Source organism: Chelonus insularis, unplaced genomic scaffold, assembly GCF_013357705.1.
Source record: "Chelonus insularis isolate UGA/USDA-ARS -01 unplaced genomic scaffold, ASM1335770v1 contig_82_pilon, whole genome shotgun sequence".
Classification (NCBI taxonomy): Eukaryota; Metazoa; Arthropoda; class Insecta; order Hymenoptera; family Braconidae; genus Chelonus; species Chelonus insularis.
In genome coordinates this window covers 147,675-173,373 of record NW_023276770.1, presented here as the reverse complement: position 1 = coordinate 173,373, position 25,699 = coordinate 147,675, and the positions used below count along the sequence as shown (strand labels likewise).

Here is a 25,699-nt window from a genome sequence, read left to right as displayed (position 1 = left end):
TCACCGACATGTCATTTTACCTCACTGTAGTCATAATTATAACTACGCGACATAAACGGTGTCTCAATTTGGTATAAGAAAGTATAAGAAAATTGCATGTATAACCTTTAAAAAATTGAGCAACATTCATGTCTGGTACTGTACCTTTTCGATTTATAATTTGACTATATATAAAACCGATGCAAATAACGCGTTGGACAGATTAAACTATCATAATTTCTGATACAAACTCTTTTCTTAGTTTTGAACTTGATACTAATTTAATAAATAATTTATAAAAATTAAAGTCATCACTAATTATTTAATAAAAAAGTTATATTGAAAATGTCTATTGGAGTTCCTATTAAAGTGCTTCATGAAGCTGAAAATCATATCATAACCCTCGAAACCAACACCGGAGAAGTGTATCGTGGAACTTTGATAGAAGCCGAAGATAATATGAATTGTCAAATAAAAAATATTACAGTCACTTATAGGGATGGCCGTGTTGCTCAGTTAGAAAATGTTTATATTCGTGGTTCTAAAATAAGATTTCTTATATTACCCGATATGTTGAAAAATGCACCTATGTTCAAAAGACCGGGTGGGAAAGGTTCTGGAACAGCAGGTCGTGGAAAGTCAGCAATTCTACGAGCCCAAGGTTAATTATTGTCCATCTGCTTTCTGTTATTGTTAATAATATTTTTTTGATTTTATTATGCATTATTATACTATTTCATGTATTTTTGTAAATTTAATGATGAAATAATTGATCAGCTAGAGGACGAGGTCGAGGACAAAATCAGAGAGGACGTGGAACTGGTTCAGCACCTTGGCTTAATCAACAAAATCAACCTGGTGGAACTCAAGCAGGCAGAGGACGAGGATAATTGTATTTTTAAAAATTCATACTTATTTTTTGGTATTTATTGAGTCATCTTTACAAGTTTGATTAATTACTACACTACGAGTAGCTAGAAAAATGTTTTCTATCTTTTGTATTTTTAATTGAAACTAATTTTTGAAAAATACTACTAATAAAGTTAAATAAAAAACTGATCCCCTTTAATTTTATAAATTTCTGGAATATTTATTTAATTTTTGAACATTACTTTCATAAAAAAATATTTTATTGGGTATATATTTTCATTTTTTCTGATACTTATTTATTGTGCTTATAAATAGTATCATAAATATCAGTACGCCGTTGTTTGAAAATTGGAATCTCATTTCTAACTTTTTCCACCAACGATGAATCTTTAAATATTTTAGATAAGTTATAATATTTGATAATAAAATCACTAAATTTTTAAAATTACCTATTTCAATAACAGCCATATTTTCGGTAATACCAAGATCTTGAATCACTTCTCCGAATGGACTTGTTATTTGACTATGTCCCCAAGCAATATAACTTGCTTCAGTATTTCTAGCCGAAGAAACACAAACAACATAACATTGATTATCATTAGCTCGTGCTCGTTGGAGCAATTCCCAATGTAATGGTCCTGTAGTCATATTGAATGCACTCGGATATACTAACATTTGACATTCTTGAAACAAATGATCCATAAGTCTTCAGGTGGTATTATCATTAAATAGATATTTAAATTTATTACCTTTTTTACGATAAAGCCGTGCCATTTCTTCAAATCTAATATCATAACAAATTCCAATCCCTATTTTCCAATTTTTTATATTCACAGTTGTAAGAGTATTACCAGGAGACAACACTTCACTTTCCATGAATTTGATCTTTCCTGGTATATTTATATCAAATAAATGTACCTATAAAAATCAAAAATAATAATATTTCAATTGCCGTACATTTTTACTTAAGACGCCTATTCAATTTTGCCATCAATGTATCCGTACCTTTCGATGTTTAGCTACAAGCTGACCTTCAATATCCCAAATAGCGCAAGTATTATATAAATTGTTTCCATCCTGTTCCGGAATAGTTCCAGCTATAATGTGTATTTTAAGTTCTTTTGCTAATTCTGATATAATGGAACAAGTTTCTCCTGAAGGAATACTTTCTGCATACTTGGCAAAATATTCTATAATTATATTTATTTTATATGAAAATTGAATAACTTTAAAAAATGGATTAATTATTTAATTACTTTAGCAACAGGATTTAAGCAAAATCTAGATAGTGACTAGTACTTGTAGTCATTTTTGAAATTAATTTTATAATTATTAATTATTATTATTTTTTTTTGTTTTACAACATGTACAATGTATGTATTTACAACAGTATACCTACTGAGACCATAAGGACAATTAAAACATTCAGGATAAATGATTACATCAGCATGTTGATTTTTTGCTTTTTTAGTGAAAGAAATCGCTTTTTGTATATTTGTTGTTTTGTTTTCATCGATTGCTAGCTGAGCTAAAGCTACACGTAAAGCTAAAAATCAAATAAAATAATTACAACAATGATGATAAAAATTAAAAATGATTATATTACATACTTGACATGGTTCTAATTTTTAGTATTGAAGTGGTCATAATAAAATTCGGATATATCGTTTCAAAGTATTATAATTACGAATATAATGTAATGATAAGCACATTTCTAGACTTGACATGTGTATTCAAATTTTTATTTTATTGTCAGAAAAATAGAAATTAAATGTAAGTAGATAGACAAGACTGCATGTGATGGTTCAAAGATACAAGTACTTTTTTTTTCTTTTTTTTCAGAGACTTGATAAATGATTATGACACTGATGAGTAAAGATATAATATTACAGTATTTAATATTATTATATTTACATAATTATACATAATTTTAACGCGCAAATAAGAAACCTATCGAAAAAACTTGATTATTTGTAAAAAAAATCGATATTAAATAATCGATTATTAAATAATGGAATAATTGAGACATCGATATGTTTACTGATAAGATCAAGAGACACGTTCATTTTAGTAGTGTCTCGAGCGCCAAGTATGAATAGCGGTGACGAAGGCACTACCGCTCAAATTAGCACTTTTGAGGTTATGCTCCTTTAAATTTCTAATTTCTCTGCAATAATGACATAAACTTTATTAAAAAATCTTTAAAAACCCCATTGATTAGCTACGACAATAAATTGCAATTGCTATTGTGTCCTGAAAATCATTTATTTGCAAAAATAAAAATTGGCCACGCCCCTTGGACCGCATTTTACGTAAAAAGAATCTTTTTCCTTAAGGCTGGGCTGAAGTCAGAAAGTTTCCCGGAGTTGACTTTACGCCCTCACGTTGTGCGGCGAAAAGCCGAAGCTCGATATCAATTGAAATTGAGTAGGTAACAGAGAAATCGTTCGAAAAATTATAATTTTCAGGGATGCACTACAAAAAGGGAGCCTTAGGGCACCAAGAAATTCACAAATTTTTGAATAATCTGTTTCGAGCAAGACAGAGCACAGAATATATCTATCTATCTCCGTCTTATTTTTCAGAAAAGACTGCGAGTTTGAACAGTTGACGAGCAAGCACATCCCCCACTCTCTGTTACCAAGCCTGAAGCTTATGATATCTAAACGTAAACAAAGCAAATGAAAATATGTTGGCTCTGTAGTCAGAAGATTCGACATTTATTTTACCGAACGGTGTTCGATTCCAATTGCGGAAAATTTTTTTTTTTAATTCAAATTGCATGTAATTGCAATTTTATCATGCCAAAAAAGAGTTTTAAATTTCAATTTTTATGTAAAATTATTTTTCAATCAATCGATGACAAATGAGACAATATTTGAACAGGGTCATTAACCTTTTTTTGTACAAATACATTGATAATAGCCTTTTTTAACAACTTATTAACAATAAAAAATAGTTTAAACAATCCGCGGCGAGTTCCGACACTTCACCGGCAAGCTCTACCCCCACTCTCTGTGCCCAAGCCTGCAGCTTATAATTTTCAAGCATCTTCACTATTATTGAAACCATGATAGCTCAGTGGTTAGAGCACCAATCTTTTATTTTGCTGGGCAGGGTTCGATCCCAGTCATAGGCAATTGTTTTTTCTTTTTTTTGCTTAAGTGACTTTATATACTTATAAATTAATTCATATATTTGATTAAATTATTCTTCCAATTAATTACGGAGAACAACTTGTTTTTCTGAAAATCAGCTGAGGGTGAGGAACGAGTTACTATGAATTCTCTTTTTTCGAAAGTGTTGTCTTTAAAAGACAATAGGAATTGATTTTGAACTTATATAAACAACCAATTATTGTATTTATATAAAATTTTAATGAAAAAAAAAGGAAAAAAAAAATTGGTTATGACTGGGATCGAACCCTAATCGGTAAAATGAAAGCTTGGTGTTCTACTCACAGAGCTAACACATCATCTCTGACATTATGTTTATGTTTATAAATTGTATAATGCAGGCTTGAGTACGAAGGGTAGGGATAGAGTTTGCCGGCGAAGTGCCGGAAATCCCCGTGGATTATTTCAACTACTTCTAAATATTTCTAAATTGCTTAAAAAAAAACTACGTTCATATAGCTGTAGTAAAAAAAGTGTTTATAACCCTGTTTTCCGACTCGGCGTCGATAAATTACATAAATAATTGAGAAAAAAAAATCAAATCGTTGGTAAGAATTCATTTTAGCATGTTAATATTATAATTACATGCAAATCTAACAAATAAAAGAGAAAAAAAAACTTTATCATGACTGGAATCGAACTCTGCCTAGCAAAATAAAAGACCGATACTGTAACCACTGAGCTGTTATGGTTTTAGTACGCTCATATATGCTTAAAAATTATAAGCTGCAGGCTTGGGCACAGAGAGTGGGGGTAGAACTTGCCGGGAAAGTGCCGAAACTCGCCACAGATTGTTTAAACTACTTTTCAATGTTAATAATAATATGATTAACTTGTTAATAACATAACATTGTTAATACATGTAAAGATGTATAAGTTGTTAAACACAGGCTATTATCAATGTATTTATACAAAAAAAAAGTTTATGGCTCTGTTCAAATATTTTCTGACTTAGTGTCAATGAATTCAATGAGTAAAGAGAAAAAAAAATCAAATCATTATAATGGATCAATTATGGCATGTCAATATTATAATTACATGCTAATCTAACGAATAAAGTAGAAAAAAAAGTGATTATGACTAGGATCGAACCCTGCCCGGCAAAATAGAACTCTGACGCTCTAACCACATGGCCAGCATAATCTCGATATTGAGTTTATGTGTATTTGTTTTTACACTACATGCTTGGATACGCCGACTCGGAATTGAGCTTTTTGATTAACATTTATACCTAATAAAAATGATAACAATGGATGAATATATATATTTGAAGTTATTTGCAGGTATTATATTAATTAATGTTAAATGAGTATCATCATTTTTATTTATTCTAACTGCAATAGTCATCAAAGTATAAGGCATTGTAAAGCGATACACTATGTTTACATCACATACATATATTACCCGTACACACTCATACACAAATTACTCACCAAAATGCAGGGCCCCATCAGTTCTGGATACGGATTGAGCATTTTTTCAATATGAATGACTGAGGTCATCTACGAGCATAATGCTGTCACCTATCAGAATTTTTTCAAACTAATTTTCCGGAGAATATCATCTGGAATACAAGATTTCTAATTATTTCTAAATTATTCAATTTTATACTATGAATTGATTTTTTTGACATTCAGACAGGTGGCAAGGACTGACGCAAACACGAATTTTGGGCGAAAAACGTATAAAAATGAAATAATTAGTGATTTTTCATCTGAATGATGTGGCCGCCATCTTGAAATTTAAGCGCGGCAAATCAATTCATAATTTTTTCATTATTCTTTCTAATTTTTTTAATAAAAATATTCACTATATACAAAAAATTGTTGTTTACGTCAGTCCGGCATTAATTTTTCTGTAATTTGGTACCTAATTTTATAGAAATAATCGTAAATTGGCGAAGAAATTAGAAATATCCCGATCCCATGTATTTGGATAGGGGGAATCAGTCGCCTTCCTGACTTCAGCCCAGCCTTAATGTCGTGTCAATTATACATATACTACGGTGTCTTAAAGGATATTTATGAGATATAATTTGCAAATTTCAGTATTTCTTGAAGGTCTACTACAAATAAACATTTATTTAATTATATATTTTTAATAATAATTGACTTATTCAACTTAAAAATGGTGTTAAATGTTGATATATGCATATATTAAATCCGATATTGTTAATTTTAAACAACGAATTATAACTACTTTTAAAAAAATATTATGTTAGTATTTGATGATTAACTGTTTTGTTGAACCAATAATAAATCTGAACATTACTTGTTAAAAATTTCCCGCTCTCAAGGGAAATAATTTTAATCTAAAGCGTTTTCGAGCATGAAAACTCACCGCACGGTGAGATGAGCGATCATCGTCGATTATATCCGAAGTTTAAATTTGAATGCCAGTAATTGCCGCTTTTTTAAATTGTAGGTTAGATTAATAACAGAAAGAAGACTGAGAGTAGCAATGCCGTTTAAAGAAATATAAAACTCATAAATCTCGCGCTTCCGTTAGTTCGGATAACGGCCGTAAAGTGCAATAGCGCTGGTGCCTAGAATAGATAGATAGATTGACTCTTTGCGTGTGAGTTCGGGATTATTCGATCGCCTCACCGTGCGGTGAGTTTTTGTGCTGAACACGCTAAAACACCAAAAATAGCCCTAACGGACTTCACAAGAATACGCGCCAAGTATGAATAACGAAGACGATAATCATCGTTCATCAAGTGCGATCTCTATAAAACTTCTTTATGTGAACAACTACAAAAATGCGTGAAATAATTGCAGCCAAGTATTTGAACATAAAGATTAATTATATTTAATAAAATAAAATAGATATGTTTTTTAATTTTCGTTAAATTATTATGTAATTTTCTACATAAATCAAAGACAAACTCTTTATAATGAGATGAAAAAAAAATTCAATACATGAAGAAAGTTGACAGCCTTATTACGTTTTAAAATTTTAAAAATAGAAAAAAAAATTGAATTAAAAACAAAATTTCTCTTTTTTTATAAAAATTTATTTAAACACAATTAACTTGGCGCGGCTCTTACAGCTGTAGATAAAACGATAATTGATTAGATGGTTCATATAATCGATAGCCACGCCAAGTTAATTGTGTTTAAATAAATTTTTATAAAAAAGAGAAATTTTGTTTTTAATTCAATTTTTTTTTCTATTTTTAAAATTTCAAAACGTAATAAGGCTGTCAACTTTCTTCATGTATTGAATTTTTTTTTCATCTCATTATAAAGAGTTTGTCTTTGATTTATGTAGAAAATTACATAATAATTTAACGAAAATTAAAAAACATTTCTATTTTATTTTATTAAATATAATTAATCTTTATGTTCAAATACTCGGCTGCAATTATTTCACGCATTTTTGTAGTTGTTCACATAAAGAAGTTTTATAGAGATCGCACTTGATGAACGATGATTATCGTCTTCGTTATTCATACTTGGCGCGTATTTTTGTGAAGTTCGTTAGGGCTATTTTTGGTGTGATTTCACGATTTTTTGTACAACAAACGGAATGTGCATCATTCGACTCCGTTACTACGACATGGAATTTTAGAACAGACATCACTATCTGTATATAGATAGTACAGTACCGGACATAGATGCTGTTCAATTTTTTAAGGGTTATACAAGCGATTTTTCTATACCGTCCTAAAGAAAATCACACAGCATTTATGTCCGGTACTGTATAATAGTCTTTAGTCTGCTAGTATTTAATTATCAACTCAATAAAAAAAAATTCGTTATCTCTTACCGATCTTGAGATATAAACAAAATTATTGATTAAGGGCATGAATTAGTTTTCAAAAAACGTAAAACGATTTTTTTTAAAACGTAAAACCATCGGTAATACATTCTATGTATTACCTATCAACTTAAAATGTACATAAATATTTGTCGTTTTCGATACCGAAAAACTCGGTCGGCATAATACGGACACGGCATAATGAGAGCGCGGAATGTACGATCGATCGTCGCGCATAACATCCACGCAGGTTCAGAATTAGAAGCGGCACCTTAAATTTTCCAGCATGTTAGATTTTTGCGCGTTTTCTGATTTTAACTTATAAAATCTAAAAAGTAATAAGTGAGAAGATGTAAGTAAAATAATTAGTGCAATAATTCATATGAACACATAAATTTTAGTTCTATTCTTTAAATTTTTCCTCCTCTCTTTTTCTTCAATTTAGTAGGATACAATTTTTCTTCTATTGCATTCCCACCATCAACTTTTTTCATGAGAATTTTCTACAAATAAAAGAAAAGAAATACTTATTATGTTCAATTTTTAATTATTGTGATTAAATATAAAAAATAGATTAGCTACCTTACTTATCATTTATGAGTCACTTAATTTTTTCGTTAAGGCTGGGCTGAAGTCAGAAAGGCGACTGATTCCCCCTATCCAAATACATGGGATCGGGATATTTCTAATTTCTTCGCCAATTTACGATTATTTCTATAAAATTAGGTACCAAATTACAGAGGAAGCAATGCCGGACTGACGTAAACAACAATTTTTTGTATATAGTGAATATTTTTATTAAAAAAATTAGAAAGAATAATGAAAAAATTATGAATTGACTTGCCGCGCTTAAATTTCAAGATGGCGGCCACATCATTCAGATGAAAAATCACTAATTATTTCATTTTTATACGTTTTTCGCCCAAAATTCGTGTTTGCGTCAGTCCTTGCCACCTGTCTGAATGTTAAAAAAAATCAATTCATAGTATAAAATTGAATAATTTAGAAATAATTAGAAATCTTGTATTCCAGATGATATTCTCCGGAAAATTAGTTTGAAAAAATTCTGATAGGTGACAGCATTATGCTCGCAGATGACCTCAGTCATCCATATTGAAAAAATGCTCAATCCGTATCCAGAACTGATGGTGCCCTGCATTTTGGCGAGTAAATTCTGTATGTGTGTACGGGTAATATATGTATGCGATGTAAACATAGTGTATCACTTTACAATGCCCTACACTTTGATGACTATTGCAGTTAGGATAAATAAAAATGATGATACTCATTCAACATTAATTAATATAATACCTGCAAATAACTTCAAATACATATATTCATCCATTATTATCATTTTTATTAGGTATAAATGTTAATAAGGAAGCTCAATTCCAAGTCGGCGTATCCAAGCATGTAGTGTAAAAACAAATATACATTAACTCAATATCGAGATTATGCTGGCCATGTGGTTAGGGCGTCAGAGTTCTATTTTGCCGGGCAGGGTTCGATCCCAGTCATAACCAATTTTTTTTTTCTCTTTATTCATTGAATTTATTGACGCTAAGTCGAAAAATATTTGAACAGAGCCATAAACTTTCTTTTTGTATAAATACATTGATAATAGCCTGTGTTTAACAACTTATACATCTTTACATGTATTAACAATGTTATGTTATTAACAAGTTAATCATATTATTATCAACATTGAAAAGTAGTTTAAACAATCCGTGGCGAGTTCCGGCACTTCGCTGGCAAGCTCTACCCCCACTCTCTATGCCCAAGCCTGCAGCTTATAATTTTTGAGCATATATAAATGTTTTGTAATCATAATAGCTCGGTGGTTAGCGCATCGGTCTTTCATTTTGATGGGCAGGGTTCGATTCCAGTCATGGTAAAGTTTTTTTTTTCTTTTTTATTTGTTAGATTTGCATGTAATTATAATATTAACATGCTAAAATGAATTCGTACTAACGATTTGATTTTTTTTTCTCAATTATTTATGTAATTTATCGACGCCGAGTCAGAAAACATATGAACAGGGTTACAAACACTTTTTTTACTATAGCTATATGAACGTAGCTTTTTTTTAAGCAATTTAGAAATATTCAGAAGTATGTAGTTGGAACAGTCCGCGGGGAGTTCCGGCACTTCGCTGGTAAGCTCTATCCCTACCCTTCATACTCAAGCCTGCATTATACAACTTATAAACATAAACATAATATCAGAGATGATATGTTAGCTCTGTGAGTAGAACACCAAGCTTTCATTTTACCGATTAGGGTTCGATCCCAGTTATAGCCAATTTTTTTTTTCATCAAAATTTTATATAAATACAATAATTGGTTGTTTATATTAGTTCAAAATTAATTCCTATAGTCTTTTGGAGACAACATTTTCTAAAAAAGAGAATTCATAGTAATTCGTTCCTCACCCTCAGCTTATTTTCAGAAAAACAAGTTTTTTTTCGTAATTAATTGGAAGAATAATTTAATCAAATATATGAATTGATTTATAAGTATATAAAGTCACTTGAACAAGAAACAGAAAAAAAAATTGCCTATGACTGGGATCGAACCCTGCCCAGCAAAATAAAAGATTGATGCTCTAACCACTGAGCTATTATGGTTTCAATAATAGGGAAGATGCTTGAAAATTATAAGCTGCAGGCTTGGGCACAGAGAGTGGGGGTAGAGCTTGCCGGTGAAGTGTCGGAACTTGCCGCGGATTGTTTTAAACTATTTTTTATTGTTAATAAGTTGTTAAAAAAGGCTATTATCAATGTATTTGTACAAAAAAAGGTTAATGACCCTGTTCAAATATTGTCTCATTTGTCATCGATTGATTGAAAAATAATTTTACATAAAAATTGAAATTTAAAACTCATTTTCGGCATGATAAAATTGCAATTACATGCAATTTGAATTAAAAAACAAAAATTTTCCGCAATTGGAATCGAACACCGTTCGGTAAAATAAATGTCGAATCTTCTGACTACAGAGCCAACATATGTTCATTTGCTTTGTTTACGTTTAGATATCATAAGCTTCAGGCTTGGTAACAGAGGGTGGGGGATGTGCTTGCTCGTCAACTGTTCGAACTCGCAGTCTTCTCTGAAAAATAAGACGGAGATAAATAGATATATTCTGTGCTCTGTCTTGCTCGAAACAGATTATTCTGAAATTTGTAAATTTCTTGGTGCCCTAAGGCTCCCTTTTTGTAGTGCATCCCTGAAAATTATCATTTTTCGAACGATTTCCCTGTTACCTACTCAATTTCAGTTGATGTCAAGCTTCGGCCTTTTGCCGGACAACACGAGGGCGTAAAGTCAACTCCGGGAAACTTTCTGACTTCAGCCCAGCCTTAAACATTATAAAATAAATAACAATCTCTAGACTTTGTACATTTTGGTTTTCTTTAGGGGGAAATTGACCGTTCAGAATGAAGTCGTAAGTAGACAGAAGATTCATGCTGCATTCACATGAGAGTGAATCAAAAGTCAACAGAATAACTATTTGAATTCTTCTGTAAATCTATATTTAGAATTTTCCCAAAAACTCAATTCAAATAAAAAGTAATTTTGAAAAAAATTATTAATAATTTTAACACAATTTTAACTGTTGCGTCTTTAATGCCTTATACTATTGTACTGGAGCGACATTTGTACCAGAACTATACTGTCCTGAACATTTTGGTCATATAACATTTGTGCCCCTTTCGAAATGTGCTAGCAGTAAATTTACAATGTTGGTAGAGTAGAAACAGTTTTAACCGTTTATTGTGTTTATTTATTCAATGATCCTCTAGTACATGTATTTATTGGATATAAAGTATATTCATTATGATTAGTAGAATATTCATTGATTATTTTTTTCATATTTTTTTATTTATTTACCAAAAAAAGTATATATTTTAATTTATCTGTACCTCAAAATTATGAAAAATTCAAAAAAACATGAAAACATGATTTTAAATCTATTTAATTTTCTCCTAATATTTTTAATAATTTGTCGAACCTTTTTCTTTTCTTTTCCAACTTCTCTTCTTCTTCTTTTTTTCTTTTTGATGTGTAATATCTGGAACAAGACATTGAACTATAAAATGACAATGTTCATTTGGTTGTACTTTACTTCATTGTTATTGCAATTAAATAACCCTTACATTTTGTTTCGCAGCTTGAGATTTTTCCCACCTCTTTTTTCTTTCCTTGTAGAAACATCTATTTTAATTTTTTTTTTCGTTTTTTCATCTTTTAGTAAATTTTGTGTTCTTGTTTCGATGACCTGTAAATTGAATTTTATTAAAAAGTATTCAGAAAATCAATCACACCGATTTTTTAATATCTCTGTACAGTCACAACTATTGACAGATAAATAAAATATCTTCGTCTGACAATTTATGATTAATTTACCGCTACTATCAACTACCGTATTTACTTGATTTATGTATAGGTACGTTTGACAGAAAGGAGCATTCAACACGCTCACCAGCGCTAAAAGAACATTTATTGAAAGATGGTTGTTTTATTTAAGTAATAGGTACACGGTATATCCCCGATTGATACACTCCTCAAAACTTTATTACTTTTTATTAATTTTTTATACCAAAAAAAATTTACATTCATAATTTGGCGCCTCAGTAATTCTTTCGTTTTTTACCAACATAATATTTTCCAAAGTCATGCAGCAACTTCATGGTAGTACCAACTTTATAAAAAAAAGTCGTACTTTTAAGGCTGGGCTGAAGTCAGAAAGGCGACTGATTCCCCCTATCCAAATATATGGGTTCGGGAAATTTCTGATTTCTTCGCCAATTTACAATTATTTCTATAAAATTAGGTACCAAATTACAGAAAAATTAATGCCGGACTGACGTAAACAACAATTTTTTGTATATAGTGAATATTTTTATTAAAAAAATTAGAAAGAATAATGAAAAAATTATGAATTGATTTGCCGCGCTTAAATTTCAAGATGGCGGCCACATCATTCAGATGAAAAATCACTAATTATTTCATTTTTATACGTTTTTCGCCCAAAATTCGTGTTTGCGTCAGTCCTTGCCACCTGTCTGAATGTCAAAAAAATCAATTCATAGTATAAAATTGAATAATTTAGAAATAATTAGAAATCTTGTATTCCAGATGATATTCTCCGGAAAATTAGTTTGAAAAAATTCTGATAGGTGACAGCATTATGCTCGTAGATGACCTCAGTCATTCATATTGAAAAAATGCTCAATCCGTATCCAGAACTGATGGGGCCCTGCATTTTGGTGAGTAATTTGTGTATGAGTGTGTACGGGTAATATATGTATGTGATGTAAACATAGTGTATCGCTTTACAATGCCTTATACTTTGATGACTATTGCAGTTAGAATAAATAAAAATGATGATACTCATTTAACATTAATTAATATAATACCTGCAAATAACTTCAAATATATATATTCATCCATTGTTATCATTTTTATTAGGTATAAATGTTAATCAAAAAGCTCAATTCCGAGTCGGCGTATCCAAGCATGTAGTGTAAAAACAAATACACATAAACTCAATATCGAGATTATGCTGGCCATGTGGTTAGAGCGTCAGAGTTCTATTTTGCCGGGCAGGGTTCGATCCTAGTCATAATCACTTTTTTTTCTACTTTATTCGTTAGATTAGCATGTAATTATAATATTGACATGCCATAATTGATCCATTATAATGATTTGATTTTTTTTTCTCTTTACTCATTGAATTCATTGACACTAAGTCAGAAAATATTTGAACAGAGCCATAAACTTTTTTTTTGTATAAATACATTGATAATAGCCTGTGTTTAACAACTTATACATCTTTACATGTATTAACAATGTTATGTTATTAACAAGTTAATCATATTATTATTAACATTGAAAAGTAGTTTAAACAATCTGTGGCGAGTTTCGGCACTTTCCCGGCAAGTTCTACCCCCACTCTCTGTGCCCAAGCCTGCAGCTTATAATTTTTAAGCATATATGAGCGTACTAAAACCATAACAGCTCAGTGGTTACAGTATCGGTCTTTTATTTTGCTAGGCAGAGTTCGATTCCAGTCATGATAAAGTTTTTTTTTCTCTTTTATTTGTTAGATTTGCATGTAATTATAATATTAACATGCTAAAATGAATTCTTACCAACGATTTGATTTTTTTTTCTCAATTATTTATGTAATTTATCGACGCCGAGTCGGAAAACAGGGTTATAAACACTTTTTTTACTACAGCTATATGAACGTAGTTTTTTTTTAAGCAATTTAGAAATATTTAGAAGTAGTTGAAATAATCCACGGGGATTTCCGGCACTTCGCCGGCAAACTCTATCCCTACCCTTCGTACTCAAGCCTGCATTATACAATTTATAAACATAAACATAATGTCAGAGATGATGTGTTAGCTCTGTGAGTAGAACACCAAGCTTTCATTTTACCGATTAGGGTTCGATCCCAGTCATAACCAATTTTTTTTTTCCTTTTTTTTTCATTAAAATTTTATATAAATACAATAATTGGTTGTTTATATAAGTTCAAAATCAATTCCTATTGTCTTTTAAAGACAACACTTTCGAAAAAAGAGAATTCATAGTAACTCGTTCCTCACCCTCAGCTGATTTTCAGAAAAACAAGTTGTTCTCCGTAATTAATTGGAAGAATAATTTAATCAAATATATGAATTAATTTATAAGTATATAAAGTCACTTAAGCAAAAAAAAGAAAAAACAATTGCCTATGACTGGGATCGAACCCTGCCCAGCAAAATAAAAGATTGGTGCTCTAACCACTGAGCTATCATGGTTTCAATAATAGTGAAGATGCTTGAAAATTATAAGCTGCAGGCTTGGGCACAGAGAGTGGGGGTAGAGCTTGCCGGTGAAGTGTCGGAACTCGCCGCGGATTGTTTAAACTATTTTTTATTGTTAATAAGTTGTTAAAAAAGGCTATTATCAATGTATTTGTACAAAAAAAGGTTAATGACCCTGTTCAAATATTGTCTCATTTGTCATCGATTGATTGAAAAATAATTTTACATAAAAATTGAAATTTAAAACTCATTTTTGGCATGATAAAATTGCAATTACATGCAATTTAAATAAAAAAACAATTTTGCCGCAATTGGAATCGAACACCGTTCGGTAAAAGAAATGTCGAATCTTCTGACTACAGAGCCAACATATTTTCATTTGCTTTGTTTACGTTTAGATATCATAAGCTTCAGGCTTGGTAACAGAGGGTGGGGGATGTGCTTGCTCGTCAACTGTTCGAACTCGCAGTCTTTTCTGAAAAATAAGACGGAGATAGATAGATATATTCTGTGCTCTGTCTTGCTCGAAACAGATTATTCAAAAATTTGTAAATTTCTTGGTGCCCTAAGGCTCCCTTTTTGTAGTGCATCCCTGAAAATTATCATTTTTCGAACGATTTCCCTGTTACCTACTCAATTTCAGTTGATGTCAAGCTTCGGCCTTTTGCCGCACAACACGAGGGCGTAAATTCAACTCCGGGAAACTTTCTGACTTCAGCCCAGCCTTAAATATGAAATTCTATATTCTATAATAGTTGTCATATTACTATAATTTAATTTTAATAGTTAAGACAATATTATTTTATATATAAAAATTCTTTTCATTAAACTGTTTAAAGTAAAATAACAATAATTATTCGGAATTATTAAAATATTTTCAGGTTATACACTACCGGATAACCTCAAATCAGTGTATCGACATTTTTCGTTCGTTTAAAATGGTATTCATAAATGTTTACAAACATTTATGCCGATCAAAAATAACTTATCTTACTAGAATAATAAAAAATAAAGGAAATTGGTTGAAAAATGTTCAGTCGTATCAAGAACAGAAATTAATAAGAACTCCAATAAATATTTATTATACTTCTAAAAGATTTTTAAGTAGCGGATTTAAATTCGATATTAATCCAGATTCTTCAGAGGTTCAACTTCCACCTTTAACAGATGATAAACCATTAATTTTTCAAAACTTTTTTTCTCTGTTTTCAAATCCTTATTATTTATCGATTTTGTCAACCTTTTATGATCGAGAATTTAGTGCTGAAGAATTTTTCGAAGGATCTAAACAAGTGTGATACGTCTGTTTAAACTTAAATTTAACTTTGAGAATTTTATCATTTAAATAATTTCTTTTAGGCATTGGAAGTAGTATCTAAAGCAATAGCTGTTGAAGATTTTAATAGTTTAGAAGAGCTAGTTGCCGATAATGTTATATCTAAAATAAGACAAAGTATAACTAAACTTTCAGAAGCTCAAAAACAACTGATTCCTGTTCTAAAGGAAGATATATTGTACTTTATTCCTGCTAAAATTCGTATAAATAAACAAAATATACAAGGTGCTTATATTAACATTATTTTCTTTACTTCCATTCATTGAAAAATATTTTTTGTTACAGAAAAAAATGTAGTCTCTGCTGAGATAACAATGATATATTACAGTTATAGAAGAGAGCAAGACGGAATTAAAAGAGTAGAAGTAACTAATCCCAAAAGTGCAGAACAAATTATAATCAGTAATTGTCGTTTCAGACGAGAATACACTGATAATATCCCATCATCTTGGATAATTACTATGTATAATCAATTTACAATAATAGGATTAGTAAGCAATGTTTCTTTTTTGTAATATTTTTGATTATTTTTACCCTCAATAATTTTTTCTTGTCTTATTTTCAGCAACCACCGAGTTCACAATAAGAAGATTTTATTTTATTATCCGAAATAACTTGGACAGAATAAATAATAATATTATTGATAAATAGTCTATTTGCCTATCTATGTATATATACAAATATATAAATTTAAGATAATATAATGAAATTTTTAACCTATAACATACACAGTATAGGAGGAATGTAAGATACGATTTGAAACATTATTGCATCAATTACTCGGCCATCTTTTTCAATAGACAGTACTAATGGATCCTACAAATCATATAAATAATGTTACAAAATATCATGATTGATCATCTAATGGAAATATTTGAAACTTACTCTACTCATTTGTGGATTTTGCAAGTAAAACACATTTTTTTCTAGACTTTGATATAAATTATTTTTTAACACTGGCGATGAATTATAACAATTACATACTAAATTTTCGTTGACATTAAGTACACTTAGTTTTATCCAGTTCAAGTAAGGTTTCATTGTTTGATTTATTTTTAATTGACATTTTATTTTACTATGGTCAAAATTCAGATCAATTGTTCGAGTAGGAAAATTCATACAATTGGTTAATTTATTTCGAATGTCAATACCTTTTTCTAAAATAAAGTTATTAGTTTAAATTTGTCTTCATCAAATATAAATAAAAATTTTTTTTTTACATTTAAGCATTAATTATATTTACCTATATGTAAAGCGTCAATAAGCCGATAAGGTCTAGTGATATTCGACGAAAACATAGGTATTTGATTTCTTTCTTTTCCCTTGAACCAAGTATCTATGGCTGAAAGATATAATAATTTTTTTTATTATAGTAGCTTCAAATAGAAACACTAAATTACTTACATTTGGCAGTTTTTTCTAAAACATTTTGAATGGGTAGATCTTTTGTTATGTATTTTATAAGATGTAATACGTATAATCCATATTCATTTTTTGAATGTTCATAACTGGGGCAGTAACTAGAAGTTGAATAAGCTTGTATTAAATTTCTCAAATTACTGTTGCTTTTATATTCGTTAACTATTGGAATTTCAGCGTAAATACATGGATTTAATTGTCTGAAAAAACCAATAAATATTAATACCCTCATAAGTATTATAAACAACTCACAAAACTTAAATATTACTTTGAAGGGAGCGTCTGGCACATGTCAAGAATAATAACAAGTAATGCTGGGTCTGTTGGAAGTAGTGTTGCCAGCAATTCACTCTCACATACTGCATCGTTTCGTAGAGCTGTTTTTGGTGCATCTACTGCAAGCATGTAACATTCTTGCATTTTAAACCCATGTCCAGCAAAATAAAACAATCCTATAATTTAATTTTACGTTAATTTAGATAACATATGCATTGAATATGATATAAAATTATCATTACCATATACGCCTTCTGAAAGAAAGGATTTAAAAATTTTAATTGCATTCTTCATTTGTTGAATTGTTAAATTTAACAAACAAATCACTTGAAATCCAATTTCTTTAAGTAACTGTCCAAGTTTTGCAACATCTTTCCGTGGAATGTTTAATTTTTCATAACAATCATAATTTTCATTAGCAATTAATAAAGCAATTTTTGCCACAGCTTTTTCTCGAGGTAAATCAATCTGGAAATGAAATCAATAATATGTTTTTTCTATTAAATATTAAATTTTATTATCATCTTTTAATAAAAATGAATAAATGACAATAATATATAAACATATAATCTCAATTACATTATAACAAATAGATTGAATTAAAAAATAATGAAAAACTTATTAGGTTTATAAGTTTATTTCTGTTTATCAATACGTATTTATTAAAAATATAGTAGTCACTTTTTATTTTATATCAAATGTTAATGTTGGATATTATTTATGTTATTTGAAAAAATGTTAGCACAACAAGTAATCAAAAATATATTTATATATTTTTATGCAACGAATCACTTTTTAACATTATTAATAGAAATGTATGAAAATTGTTTAGTAAAATGTAAATTGTACTTACTATTACGGTACTTTTTTCACTTATAGTTTCATTTATTCCGTTCGAAACGTAACAATAATATTTACCCTCATGTTTACAAGAAAATTTTTTTATTTCCAATTTTTCAGATTGTTGATCATCTAATTTAATATTATTTTTATACCATTGATACTTTGGGTTTGGATGAGAATAAGCTTTACAAGTTAAAGTAAGAGTTTCATTCTCTTTGATTGCAATAAATGGTTGTGGCTGACTTTTTATTACCACTGGAGTAGGTTGAATTTTCAAATGTACAGAATTGGAGAATAACTGATCTAAAACATTATCATCAGAATCTATTTGTTTCACATGACATTTATACTCTCCTTCTTGATTAATATTATCAATTAAAATTTTCAAGGCATTTCCTTGAATTTTGAGAATAGTGTCATTGTGGTACCAAGTGTAGGTTGGTGGTGGTAATCCTATTGCTTTACATTCTAAAATTAATATATCATTTAAGGCTATTTCTTTTTCTAACACTTGATTGTTAGGATGCTGTATAATAATCAATGGTTCAGGTTGATGAATTATCGAAAGAGCATCTAAAAGTTCGGAGTCTTTGAGTAAATGACCAAGAATTTCTACAGTACACATTCTCATATTAAGTTGATCTAATAAATTTTCTCCTGGAGTTTTTTTTGTACCATTTGATTCATCGTTATTTAAGTATTTAATCCACGAAGCACTGTAAAATTGTAATGGAGTGTAAAGATTCAATAAATATAGTTAAATACCATAGCAATATTTTTACTTTGCAAATCCGAGTTTGTCACAAATATATTCAGCTAATTGATTCCAACGGTTATGTTTATTCAATTCAGTAAAAAGCTTTTTGTACACCAATACAGGTAAATTTTCAAGATACATGTCGTTGTCAAATTTATACATAGCTTAATTTTGAACTTATTCATTTATATTCGAATAATGAAAAATACGGTAAAAATTTCTTATTTAAGCTCAGTTAAATTCGGTGGCAATGACAGCTTTAAGAGCAATGAATTAATGTATGTTAGCAATGAGGAAATTTTATCAAGGTCATAAACGTAAGCTGAGTCATGTATGTAACTTGAACAACAATGTATGTATATACGTTAGAATTTTTAAAAATTACATGCTTTTGTAATAATTGATATTAAATAAATTCAGACCAAGACAATGATCTTTTTTATTCAAAAATTTCTATTTAATAATATATTATAATATTAATTTTACAATAATATTTATAATTATTTCTGAAAATTTGATTTAAAAAATAAGATAATTCCGCGTAATATCAGTTGGTAAAATCGTTTACTTCTTTTAACAGCAGAGAAATTTTTTCAATGCGCTCTCGCAGTCTGTCATCATCGTGCGCATAAACTAGTGTTTCTCTTTGTAAAGATATAATTGTTGAGTTTCTTTTCAATGTAAATCCATTTTATCCATATATATTGAGACAATATAAAGTTAAAATTTACATGAATTGATGTAAATATTAATCTAGTTGAGCTGAGAATGAAGAAATTTAAATGAATTTTTCATATATTGACCTCTACGTAGCAATAGTCATTAGATCAACTAATGCTTCTACAAAAAACTGTTTCTAGGTGATGCGCGTGGCGCGCTGCGTCAGATAATCTTGTGTATCAGTGACCGTCAGTCAATTATGGAGGCAATATTATATGGAAAAAGACCTTACCACAATTTTGTGTGTAACATAAGTTAGTATAATTAAATTTAAGTAAAAGTGCGTGAGATTAAGAGTAAACATTCAACAGTGCAGAAATAAATTGATTTTTTTCTTTGTGATTAATCTATGAAATATTTTTTATGTGAATAAAACGACATTTAATAGTTGTTATTTGTTAAATGAAAATGATTAAGTGAAGTATATGTCAATGCATACAAAACAGAAGAGGTCATGTTTATACCGTACAATAGGAAGTAGTAAAAAAAAAATTAGCAAATGCGAACATCCTAGACCTGTGACAAACGTGTAAGCTCACGAAAAATAAACAGAACGGAAAGGAGTGGGAAAAAACGAGAGAAAAAATTTAAAAGCATTAGAGATTAAAAAAATGATGAAATAACGATACAAAAGTAGAAGTGGGTAATGAAAAAAGTGATTGAGAAATAAAGATTAGTGGTACTTGTGGACAACTAATAATAATCAATAATATAAAGAATTAAAAAATAAAAGTGTTGTGCGTGTAAAAGTGTTGAAAACTTGTGCTGTGGTTCAGCCATCATGGCGAATCCACGGAAATTCAGTGAAAAGATTGCTCTTCTAAATCAAAAGCAAGCAGAAGAGACAGCAGCATTTGAAGCAATAATGCGAGAGGTTTCCGACGTTACTAGCAGAGTATGTATTTTAAATAGACAGTTTTTTCATTTTTTATTATATTCTTAGTTTTTAATAAAAATTTTCATTGCTTTTCTTGAATTTTCATCATAAGCGCGGGTCAACATTACGTTTATACTTTTTCTAATCACATAACATAAACATACAAGTTTGTTTCGACGCGTGCCTATAATCATTCTCATGTATTTATATGCTTGAAGTGTGAACCGGAATGATTCGACTATGAAAATAGAGGGGTAACATACAGGTAGATAAATAGTTTTGAATCAATACTCGATGTTTGAATTTTTTTTATTTCATTATTGAACATTGAAGAATTTTTGGACATAAGAAAATTAATTTTTAACAGAATTTCAATTATTAATTATATCGCAGTTATAATTATTATTTATCACCAAAGGTATTTAAGAATAATTATTGTTAATGTATTCGATTTTTAAAGTTTTGATCTTCACGTGTGAAATTATCAAGTAATAATTATCAATTATTCATAATTGTAATCAGGACTTTCATTGTCTTGTTATGAAAGTTAATGTGCTTATCATGAATATCTTTATATGGTAGTGTAGTGTTGACTTCTTGCATTAAATAAAACACTTAACAGTCATTAACTTATCAACAATTAAGTAAATCATAATTAGAATATAATTTTTTTGTTTCAGTTGAAAATATCATTTGTATTTTACTGTTTTGATTTTTGTTATTATTATTATTATTATTATTATTTTTAATATGAAATAAACAATTGGTATAGTTTAAAGTTATTTAAAGTTTGCTCATTTTGTATATAAAAACTTGAGATTAAAGAGATAAATGAAATGTATTATATTGATAATCATGACAAGTTATCTTATAATTTGTATAAAAAAAAGTTTACAATTACACTCTTAAAAATTTACATGTATGCATAAAGTTAGTGAATAATTGAAATATATTCAAAAATTATAAACTAATTTTTTATTGGTTCAAAACTCAAATGACGATTTATTTATCAAAGTAGTTTTTAAAAATTTCGTCTTAGAGTATACACTCGGCGTCATTAATGCCTGGTCCATCAAAAACTTTGATACCATCCGAGCAAAATTATCGATGGAGTAGTTTTTTTTTCAAACAGATTCTACACCTAAATTAATTTAGAAAGTTTATGAATAAATACCCTTTCAGATAGTCCCTATAACAATAGACTATCCCCACTAAAAAATTTTTGAACCTTAATTCAAATAATAATAATAATAAATTTAAATAATAATAATTATAATTTAAACTTACTTTTTCAGTCATTATAAAATAATTGTGACCATTAATGTTAGTTCGATTATAATTTAATTATAAACTTAAGTTTATAATTAAATTATAATTATTATTATTAAGGTTCAAAAATGTTTTAGTGGGGATAGTCTATTGTTGTAAGGACTATCTAATTTAAATTCACAGTAATAACTAAATGTTATGAGTTCAAACCAAGTATTGTTGAAAATTATTAAACATGATTAATATCGTCGATACAATCTTTAAAATAGAAACACTGAAAATCAATGATTCAAATTAGTTGAATAGTGGAGTCCTAAGGACTATCTAAAAAAGTATTTAATCATGAACTTCCTAAATTAATTTAGATGTTGAATTTCTATTTGAAAAAAAAACTACTCCATCGATAATTTCTCGGATGGTATCAAAGTTTTTGATGGACCAGGCATTAATGACGCCGAGTGTACTTGGTTTACCATTGTTTTCCTCATATCTATTGAGCAATTACCGACTGCGAATACAATTTTTTTTGCATGTAGTTTCCGATAGAAAATTTTTCAACTCTTAACTGTTTTAAAGAACTTCTATCTAAAATAAAATATTTGTGACAATTGAACTGTTATGTTCTATCACATGAAATACTTTTTTTTACTACCTTGACTTATTTAATTATAGTTTATGTTCAAAAAATTAGATATCGAAAACTTTATTTGAAAAAAAAAATCTCTTCCGTCGGTAACTACTCAAAAGCTACAGAAAAGGCATTTCTGAAGCTAAATATAAAAAAAGTAGTGTAAAGCTTTTTATGTGAACATTTTTGATCCAAAGTTTTAGGGATAACAAAAGTTGCTAGGTTAGCATAACTCGTTCAGATAATAAAACTAAATAAAAGTTTTCTCTGATTTAAAATTAATTTCAATTGAATGATGTGTATTCTCAAATCTATACTTTTATTGTCGAAAAGTCATTTTGTATTAACACATTGCCTACAAACAATCATCCTTGTAATCCGCATTTACTACAAATTAAATATTTTTTATAGTACTCGAGTACGGTGAACAGCATTTAAATTCACAGTAATAACTAAATGTTATGAGTTCAAACCAAGTATTGTTGAAAATTATTAAACATGATTAATATCGTCGATACAATCTTTAAAATAGAAACACTGAAAATCAATGATTCAAATTAGTTGAATAGTGGAGTCCTAATTACAGCAGTGAAATTGATTGTCGTAATTTGTAATTCAACTGTTAATTATATTCACTGCTAAATTTATCTATAATGTATACTTAATGTTTCCGAAACGTTCACGTCTTTATCTTTAAAATATCAGTGCTCTCTAGTGGTTTGGGTGCGACCCAAAAGATCCACACTACTAACTTCTCAGTGCGAATAATGATAAAATTAAGCTATTTTACTATTTCTTTTAGTTTTTTGATTTTGCATAGAAAATGGCTAGACCGATTTTGCGTAATTATGTGTTAAATGCAATTGGTCACACGTCAATAGTATTTTTTGTTCTCGAGATAATTAAGGCGAAACATAATTCCAAACAAACATACATGCACAGGCGTAGTAAAAAAAAATATTTTTTTCGACTCTGAAGACCTTGAAATATGGAGATTTATCCAAATTTGGGATTCGCCAAATCGGACCCATTGCAATAAATTCTCACTCGGAAGTTAAACTAAATCAGTTGATCCATTTTTAATTCCATAAATTTTATTAGAAATTATAAATACTTAAGGTATTTCGATCAAGACTAATTTGTTCTTAAGATTTTTTTTGTTACATGGAAATGAAAGATGATTAAGAAATAATGAAAATTATTTTAATGAAAAAAATCGATTAACGTTTAGAATTCAAGTTATTCAAAATCAAAGTTCACTTTTCTCTCCGTTTAAGCAAACGATAAATCACTACAAGACAAGGTTTTTAACATTCATTAAAAAATAGCTCTTTAAATTTTCATAAAAAAAAAATTATCCAGCGTATGTATATTTGTAATTAATACTTTGCCCAAAAAATCAAGTTTTATCGTACCGTTCCTAGAAAAAGTTTTTTACTAATAATTTTAGTCCGAATTCTCCTGTAAAATAGGCATTATCCTCCTTTTTTAAATCTTTAAATGTTTTCCGAAATAATGAAAGAGAAATTGATACATATATTCAGAAAGCTAGTGTGTATATTTAATCGGAAAACGTAGTTGCACCGATTATCAACCGATTAAGGATAGTTATATTCATTTATATGTACGATCAAAACATACTAACTTTTTTAAATTTTGCGAGTGTTGTACATATTATAACACGATTATTAACAACAATAATCGGTATTCGTTATTATTCCGCTTAAAAATATTTTAAATAGTTAATCTCTTCATTTATTCATTATTAGTTTTTTGTTATAACAACATACATACGTACGCACACACACGCATCATTCTAAAAATTGGTCAGTATCTTTGTAAATATCTTGAGACGTAGAGATATGATAAAAATTCAAATTTCACCAATTGACCCAATTTTAATAACTTCCTAATGGGAAGTTAATAAATACCAACAATTTTTCATATAAAAACTTATTGCCCATCATTGGGGTTATGTTTGTTCTCTCTTAAACAATTAATGGCAGGAACACTATAAACTCTACGACTGTTGAGCAACTCTGGCACTAGAATTTTACGATCTACGTCATGTATCACATAATCGTAAATGTCTTCCTTTTCAATCCATCTCCAGTTATTAACACTCATTGTTATCGTTTTCATTTTTACTAATTTGTTATCACTTTTAAGCACAGTACCATGGTATAATTTAGCTTCATATTGGACAATTACAACTTCTCTTTCTGACTAGCATGATTCTGAGTCGACAGTGTTTACATCTAGAGATTGTTTGATTGCTCTATTGGTTTTCTTATTTTGTCGTTCGATTTTTTTTATTTTCTTTGATTTGTTTCTCTTTTTGTAATTATCGTTGGTGTTCCAAGAATTCCTTGTTAATGGCGACTACTAAAGTTATTTTTCTTTTTTCGTTAGTAGGATTGGCGGTTTTTCTTTTAAGAATGTTTTTTTCAGGCTATTACAATGACCAATTAAATGGCGATGTGAAGTCATTAATTTTATTTTTTTGTGGGGTTTTTCCACGGATCTATTGATAATATTGATAACCTTCTCGTCGTCTACAATAGCATCAATAACGTCACTCGACAATTCTTCACTTAGTATTGCTTCTATTAAGTTACTTGTTTTCATATCACACTTAACGAGGTTTGATGTTATTAAATTATTGTAATAGTGTAGATATAATACTTGCTTCCACAGCTCAAAAAAACTTCTATGGCTTTCATCACCATTTTTTGTACTGGAACATTCAGATTTTGTTACTTTATAAATACAACAAATAGTAAATCGATAATAATTAGGAGCTGTATTGGTTAATTGAAAGTCATGCTTGAGGACACACTGAAAACGTTTTTGCAATGTTCTTGATTTTAAAAAGCGCATACTATCATTTAGTATTATACAGTAGCGGTAGATACTCAGCACCAAGTCACCCGCAAATTTTGCCCCATGTCCAACTAGTGCGCACTTG

General features: G+C 29.1%; 5 protein-coding genes and 1 long non-coding RNA gene across 14 annotated transcripts in view; 3 read left to right on the top strand and 3 right to left on the bottom strand.

Moving 5' to 3' along the window:
• The first annotated feature begins 53 nt into the window (after positions 1-53).
• On the top strand, positions 54-1,038 carry SmD3 (small ribonucleoprotein particle protein SmD3). The gene is made up of 2 exons (XM_035090587.1): positions 54-640; positions 757-1,038. Exons 1-2 carry the CDS (start codon positions 325-327, stop codon positions 867-869), a joined length of 429 nt encoding a protein of 142 aa, XP_034946478.1. The 5' UTR covers positions 54-324; the 3' UTR covers positions 870-1,038.
• Positions 1,039-1,135: 97 nt separating this feature from the next.
• On the bottom strand, positions 1,136-2,864 carry LOC118071422 (omega-amidase NIT2). 4 transcript variants are annotated; one of them, XM_035090586.1, is made up of 6 exons: positions 2,764-2,864; positions 2,245-2,395; positions 1,855-2,039; positions 1,599-1,767; positions 1,299-1,532; positions 1,136-1,236 (listed from the first exon to the last, which is right to left on the bottom strand). In XM_035090586.1, the coding sequence occupies exons 2-6, from the start codon at positions 2,255-2,257 to the stop codon at positions 1,142-1,144; spliced, it is 696 nt and encodes a 231-aa protein (XP_034946477.1). In that variant the 5' UTR covers positions 2,258-2,395; positions 2,764-2,864; the 3' UTR covers positions 1,136-1,141. The 4 variants fall into 4 exon arrangements, with proteins under 4 accessions (XP_034946477.1, XP_034946475.1, XP_034946476.1 ...); XM_035090584.1 differs by lacking the exon at positions 2,764-2,864 and adding an exon at positions 2,460-2,747 and having other exon boundaries at positions 1,299-1,487; positions 2,249-2,395; XM_035090585.1 differs by lacking the exon at positions 2,764-2,864 and adding an exon at positions 2,460-2,745.
• Positions 2,865-11,807: 8,943 nt separating this feature from the next.
• On the bottom strand, positions 11,808-12,339 carry LOC118071414 (uncharacterized). The gene is made up of 3 exons (XR_004690884.1): positions 12,221-12,339; positions 11,946-12,067; positions 11,808-11,860 (listed from the first exon to the last, which is right to left on the bottom strand). It is a non-coding gene; the product is annotated as an uncharacterized lncRNA (long non-coding RNA).
• Positions 12,340-15,289: 2,950 nt separating this feature from the next.
• Positions 15,290-16,640, top strand: LOC118071416 (m-AAA protease-interacting protein 1, mitochondrial). Its single transcript, XM_035090574.1, has 5 exons — positions 15,290-15,391; positions 15,488-15,898; positions 15,966-16,167; positions 16,228-16,433; positions 16,508-16,640. The coding sequence occupies exons 2-5, from the start codon at positions 15,545-15,547 to the stop codon at positions 16,526-16,528; spliced, it is 783 nt and encodes a 260-aa protein (XP_034946465.1). The 5' UTR covers positions 15,290-15,391; positions 15,488-15,544; the 3' UTR covers positions 16,529-16,640.
• On the bottom strand, positions 16,580-19,510 carry LOC118071415 (mucosa-associated lymphoid tissue lymphoma translocation protein 1-like). Its single transcript, XM_035090573.1, has 8 exons — positions 19,263-19,510; positions 18,491-19,196; positions 17,880-18,105; positions 17,630-17,813; positions 17,347-17,561; positions 17,186-17,284; positions 16,828-17,099; positions 16,580-16,758 (listed from the first exon to the last, which is right to left on the bottom strand). The coding sequence occupies exons 1-8, from the start codon at positions 19,397-19,399 to the stop codon at positions 16,660-16,662; spliced, it is 1,938 nt and encodes a 645-aa protein (XP_034946464.1). The 5' UTR covers positions 19,400-19,510; the 3' UTR covers positions 16,580-16,659.
• Positions 19,511-19,848: 338 nt separating this feature from the next.
• LOC118071403 (CREB-regulated transcription coactivator 1-like) overlaps positions 19,849-25,699 on the top strand; it is a 108,375-nt gene continuing 102,524 nt past the window's right edge. For all 6 annotated transcript variants that reach the window (XM_035090553.1, XM_035090551.1, XM_035090549.1 and 3 more), the window contains exon 1: positions 19,849-20,852. In XM_035090553.1, the coding sequence (XP_034946444.1) occupies positions 20,739-20,852 (114 nt within the window). In that variant the 5' untranslated portion in view covers positions 19,849-20,738. The remainder of the gene's footprint in view (positions 20,853-25,699) is intronic.

What these genes read in the sequence shown, in the direction of transcription:
- SmD3 (XM_035090587.1), top strand. Translation starts at nt 325, where the DNA reads ATGTCTATTGGAGTTCCTATTAAAGTGCTTCATGAAGCTGAAAATCAT. An exon ending in AGCAATTCTACGAGCCCAAG is followed by an intron (nt 641 to 756) that starts GTTAATTATTGT and finishes ATAATTGATCAG; the next exon opens with CTAGAGGACGAGGTCGAGGA.
- LOC118071422 (XM_035090583.1), bottom strand. Translation starts at nt 2,496, where the DNA reads ATGACCACTTCAATACTAAAAATTAGAACCATGTCAA. An exon ending in TTGTAGCTAAACATCGAAAG is followed by an intron (nt 1,768 to 1,854) that starts GTACGGATACAT and finishes TGATTTTTATAG; the next exon opens with GTACATTTATTTGATATAAA. An exon ending in ACGGCTTTATCGTAAAAAAG is followed by an intron (nt 1,533 to 1,598) that starts GTAATAAATTTA and finishes ATTTGTTTCAAG; the next exon opens with AATGTCAAATGTTAGTATAT.
- LOC118071416 (XM_035090574.1), top strand. Translation starts at nt 15,545, where the DNA reads ATGGTATTCATAAATGTTTACAAACATTTATGCCGATCAAAAATAACT. An exon ending in TTTTCGAAGGATCTAAACAA is followed by an intron (nt 15,899 to 15,965) that starts GTGTGATACGTC and finishes AATTTCTTTTAG; the next exon opens with GCATTGGAAGTAGTATCTAA. An exon ending in AAATAAACAAAATATACAAG is followed by an intron (nt 16,168 to 16,227) that starts GTGCTTATATTA and finishes TTTTTGTTACAG; the next exon opens with AAAAAAATGTAGTCTCTGCT.
- LOC118071415 (XM_035090573.1), bottom strand. Translation starts at nt 19,399, where the DNA reads ATGTATAAATTTGACAACGACATGTATCTTGAAAATTTACCTGTATTG. An exon ending in GACAAACTCGGATTTGCAAA is followed by an intron (nt 19,197 to 19,262) that starts GTAAAAATATTG and finishes ACAATTTTACAG; the next exon opens with TGCTTCGTGGATTAAATACT. An exon ending in TCTTTCAGAAGGCGTATATG is followed by an intron (nt 17,814 to 17,879) that starts GTAATGATAATT and finishes ATTAAATTATAG; the next exon opens with GATTGTTTTATTTTGCTGGA.